Source organism: Capsicum annuum, chromosome 3 (genome assembly GCF_002878395.1).
Source record: "Capsicum annuum cultivar UCD-10X-F1 chromosome 3, UCD10Xv1.1, whole genome shotgun sequence".
NCBI classification, from domain to species: domain Eukaryota; kingdom Viridiplantae; phylum Streptophyta; class Magnoliopsida; order Solanales; family Solanaceae; genus Capsicum; species Capsicum annuum.
This window is the reverse complement of record NC_061113.1, coordinates 8418720-8424183: the sequence shown is the minus strand read 5'-3', so window position 1 is coordinate 8424183 and position 5464 is coordinate 8418720. Positions and strand designations below refer to the sequence as shown.

The window sequence follows — 5464 nt, the reverse complement described above, 5'->3', positions numbered from 1 at the left end:
CTCTCCCCAACGTGGGTTGGACGTTGGACTCCATGTAGCTCACATGGATTATGTCGGTTGTAAGAGACTCCCAATGTGTGTGTGTGTATTCTCCTATCTAATGTGAAAAGTCTTATTCTTCTATCTGAGATGAAAACATATTTGTTTGAAAGACTGAGTTTGAGAAAGTCATTGTTTTCGAAAGATGTAATGAACATATATTCCAAAGAGAATCGTTATGAGATTTGATAGCTTTGGTGATTTGGAATCGAGATAGAAGTGAATTGAGATTTATTATGATGACTCACATGTTTCACCCGATTTATTTTACTCTCTTATGATTATGATGATTTTAATTCGAGCTAAGTGAGTCATTTATATCAGCATGTATAATTTTATAAACTGTGATGATATTAAGATATTTTTTATATATGCATTTCACCCCATATGCTCGGTACATTTTCATGGTACTGACCCACACACACACCCATGTGTGCGCTACATTTTCTCAGAATGTAGGTATAAGGTATAGCGTGCACCTTCAGATCCAGTCAGTTAGCGACATCCAGTCAGCAGGTGATGAGTCCTTTTGATTCAGGGGCTTGAGTCAGTTATGCAGAATTAAAAATATTGTATTTTCTTTATTCAGTCGTATTGAGTTAGTTTAGTCGGGAGTCATGACCCGGCTACCTACAGTCAGTACTAGTAGAGGCTTCATAGACAGTCAGTAGAAGTTGATGCATTTCATTTCAGTTATGGTTGTAAAGGCAGAATTGAAATCCTGTAACTTTAGTATTGTATTGATCAAATTCAAAAAGAGTTATTTTCCGCAGATTTGCATATATATTTGTACTTCTTATTCAGTTGCTTATGAGATATGCCAGTAGAAGGGTTAGCTTGGGGTCACTTGTGATCCTAAGCACCGTGTGACATCTCGGGACCCAATTTCGGGGCGTTACAAATGGCTACCCCCACCTCTAGCCATTTTATGCTTAACATTGATGGGTCTTTCCTTGGCAACCCGGGAAGGGGTAGAATTGAGGGATCATCAGGGATTGTAGAGGAGATTGGGTGGTAGGTTTTAGCATAAGCTTTACCCATGCCACTAATAATCTCATGGAGCTCTTGGCCTTAAAGGAGGGCCTAAAGCTTGCCTTGGTTCAGAATCTAAAACGTTTGGAAGTCTGCACTGATCTCTGCACTGATTCACAGGAAATTATAGACATGCTTCACCATGGTGACTTACTTTATGATTCAGTTGTCTATGAATGCAGGTCTCTACTAAGGAGTTTGGGGAATCCTCCAGTCTATCACACTTACCGGGAGCAGAATAGGGTATCAGACTTGATGGCAAAGCAAGACTCAGAGCAGGATTTTTTTGACAGACTGCATGTCTTTGCAACTCCACCTGTTAGTGTAGGAATAGTTTTTTGGGATGATTTTACTCGAAGATCATCCTCCCGTCCTTTATCCAGTAATGAGAATATTAATCCCAACTATTATATTTTTGTGCCTGACTAGGCCTTTAAAACAAAACTTCAATTTATTTAATGCATTTTTATTTCACCAAAATAAAAATAATGAAAAGGATAGATGTGTTATTATTATTAGAAACTTATTACTTCAAATGGACAAATTTAGTATGACAAAAAGCATGTTTATGATATGAAAGCAAAGTGACGTGCAGACATTTCCTATTATGCTAAGCTAGAGAAACTTAATGATCGATTGGATAATGCCAAAATAATTTTTATGGCAAAATATCATTATTTTTATTTTTTATTAAAATAAAATAACTTTTTTTAAAAGATAAATATTATTTTTATGACTAAACGGCTACTAAATTATTTTGAATAATACTAAAAGAATTTGCTGATTTTTTGACATTTATATTTCATAATTTGTGAACACCACCACCACAATATTCTTGTAAAATTTATTTTCAAATTTTATGATGTTTCGTGCATTGCCTCAATATAACAGTGTGCCACCCAAAAAAGAGACAGAAAACGTTAAATAAAACGGTCATCAACATAGATAGAAGAATATTATCTTTATCGTTTTGTGGATAGACATTATACTTAGCTTACTTCAAAAGTGCAAATCCACAAAATTATGGATAAATCAACAAGTGTCCATCCACATGTTCACTGTTCAAGCAAACTAACATGTAATCTTGACACCTACTTCATTATCTTTATTTATATATACAAAAAATACAATAGTAATATTTTAATTATTCCACCTCCAAAGTCCTATCAAAGCTTTATATAAGTGAAAAATACGTACACAAGAAAATATAATTATTCGAAGTTTGGATATTATATTGAATATATTTGGGAAAAAAAAAAAAAATAGGGTATAAGGAATATAGAGAGATGGCAAGGGCAGTGGGAAGAAGTTTAGCAGCACCATTGTGGTTTTTGAACTTGTTAATGTATTTTATTACATTAGGTTTTGCTAGTTGGTGTCTTAATAGGCTTATCAATGGCCAAACCAATCATCCTAGTAAGTTCTTATTCATTTCTATTTTAATTTTTTGTTTCCATTCCTTTACTAAAATTTTTTACATTATTTATATATAGTTGATGTGTTAGTTCTTCATTTTCTTAAAGTTTTAATGGTGGTTAGGTGTTATATATATAAGTTACTCCTTTCTAGTAAATGACATTTTTATATCTATGTGAAACTTTAAGGAAGTTTTTATTTATTTCTTTAATGACGAGTTCAAAAGCAAAAACATATCCTGATATTTATGAAATCACACATTTTAGACCATTAGATAATATGGTATACGAGTAAATAAGGAATTTCAGTTCTCTCAAATTTGGTGTCTAGTCATCAATCCGTTAAAAGTAAATACGGAAAAGGATAAATATACCCCGAACTACTATGATATACATATTTTTCTAGCACTAATTAAATGGTACGTATGTGTCTTTCATCCTAATGGTAATACGTATGTGTGTTCAAAATATGAAGGGATATAAACGTATCATTTATCATTTGTCCTAGTCGGGGTATAGTTGTCCTTTTATCAATGTAGATATTGAATGATATGGAGGGAGTAGTAGTATCATTTTAAGTGCATGAAAGGTAAGGGAGTTACGTTGTTCCTTGACGAACTAAAAAATGGTGATTTTTATAATATTATGTTATGCATATGTAAATCATTATATATATATATATATATTTCCAGGTTTTGGAGGGAATGGAGCAACGATGTTCTTCCTAACGTTTGCAATATTAGCATCGATTTTGGGAATAATATCGAAGCTGTTAGGTGCAAATCATCTAAGGGCATGGAGAAATGACAGTCTTGCTGCTGCTGGTTCATCTGCTTTAATTGCATGGGCTGTTACTGCACTTGCTTTCGGGTAACTAATTAACCTCATCATATCTTTAATTCTGGATGATGAATTAATTTGCATAATTTGTTAGGGTTCGAAATCGAGATCAACTGTTGTGCAGAATGTAATGGTTTCTAGATCAAAGAGATATAATTTAGATGACTCTTAAAATCATAGTACTAAAAAGGCATATTATATTGTTAATATAGTTTGGTCAATTACCTGCGCAATAAAGATTAATATTGAAAAAAAATTAAAATCACTAGGAGAAATTAAACCTACATTAAAAATTGATATTGATAAAAATTAAAATCACTAGGAGGAACCTCCAGTGAATAAGATTTTTTAAGAACTATATTGTGAGTGTTATTATCATTTTTTTGGGTCATAATATGAGAAAAAGGGTCTTCTATACCTTGGGGATGTCATTTTATTTATTTATTTCCTCTTAAGCAAGAAATAAATCAAATATAGAGTTTTATATTTATTTTTTCTTTTAGGGAAAATAAAAGTAATCTTGATATTCTTTTATTTTTCTTTTAAGAAAAACAAAATTTAAATTCGATAAGAAAATCGAGGCAAAAATTCTAACATAAATTTCACAAGGCGCTTCAAAATATAGTGAATGTAAATTCATGAAAGAAGCCAAGAGCCTAGGTGTTCATATGTAATATATTAAAAAAAATTTGCTAAAAAATCGGGGCAATAATTCTAACAGAAATTTTATCAGCGGCTTCAAAATATAATGAATGTGAATGTAAATTCACGAAAGAAACCAAGAGCCTAGGTGTCCATATAGGTATGTAATGAATATATGTACATTAAGAAAAAACTTTCACCTAGCTACGGAGCAGTATAAATCTTCCAACGAGGAGATTTTCACTAAGAATTTTTTAAACTCAATCCAATGAAAGAAAGAATATAGATTCACGAAGAAACCAAGAGTTAGGTGTCAAACATATAATATATTACTACTATATATTATACAGTATAGCAAAAAGGGGAGCTTCATACTAGCTGCCTAGTAATTTTTATATAGTCACTACTTCAATTGTAGAGAAGCTTTTTCATCCAGGAAGCATATAAGAATGAATTATGTAGTAGCAGTATTGGTGATGCATTTTTAAATGATTGTTTAATTTGTTATATTGAGATGCTTATATTCGTAAATATAAGCTGCATCTATGATCGGATCGTTTTCAGAATCTGAAAACGTGTTGATGTCTAGTATGAAAGGAAGCCCATAATTTTTAAGTTTAAACGATCCATATGTCAAATTATGTAGTCGATAATTGACATGGTTATGTTAAAGATAATGGTGCACCCCCTTCTAAATTCTGGGTTCGCCTCTACGCAAGTATGATATGATTACGCATGATCTTTTGAATAAAAATGTGTCATGTTTCGATCATCATGTTGTTTGAGAGCGTTTGACTTGTTTGTAGATTGGCATGCAAGGAGATAAACATAGGTGGATGGAGAGGATGGAGGCTAAGAGTTCTTGAAGGTTTTATAATAGTTCTTGCATTCACTCAACTCCTCTATGCTCTCATGCTTCATGCTGGATGGTTCAATAGCACCTACGGCCCCGGGTACAGGGACACTGAATACGGAGCCGGTGCACCACATGCCGGTGCCCCCGGAACCGGAATAGCAGAGAAGGGTACTGGTTACACTGGAGCTAGGGTCTAATTTAGGTTTGAATAAGTACATCATAATAATAGTTCTGATGAAACAAGGTGACGTTTTAGAATTTGTGTAAGCTGATATTATAGGGCTTAGATTTGGGTTCCTTTAATGCATTGTTAACCATGTTTGTTAAAGTCTCTTTTGGAAGTTTATTTTGCTTTTTAATTGAAGTGTGAACAATGTGAACTCTGGGCTGTGGAGTTAACTTGCTTTGTTATTCAATTTTCAGTTATTTGATCCTTCATATGTCAAGTCACGTTATTGTAATGCGGGCGGCGGCGGTGGTCATTTTCAAAATAAATTTGATATTTTGTTAAATAATACTAGTCTATTTTATTTTTACATTATAGGATATAGTTTTTAATTTGGGTCATTCCGGTTTTTTTTTTTTTTTTTTTAAATATTTTAGTTTTGTTTACAACTTGGGTCATTTGGTTCTTTTTTAA

General features: G+C 32.6%; 1 protein-coding gene across 1 annotated transcript; it reads left to right on the top strand.

The window, feature by feature from the left end:
* Positions 1 to 2269: 2269 nt before the first annotated feature.
* On the top strand, positions 2270 to 5262 carry LOC107864554 (membrane protein PM19L). The gene is made up of 3 exons (XM_016710965.2): positions 2270 to 2487; positions 3179 to 3356; positions 4775 to 5262. The coding sequence occupies exons 1-3, from the start codon at positions 2358 to 2360 to the stop codon at positions 5019 to 5021; spliced, it is 555 nt and encodes a 184-aa protein (XP_016566451.1). The 5' UTR covers positions 2270 to 2357; the 3' UTR covers positions 5022 to 5262.
* Positions 5263 to 5464: the final 202 nt, after the last annotated feature.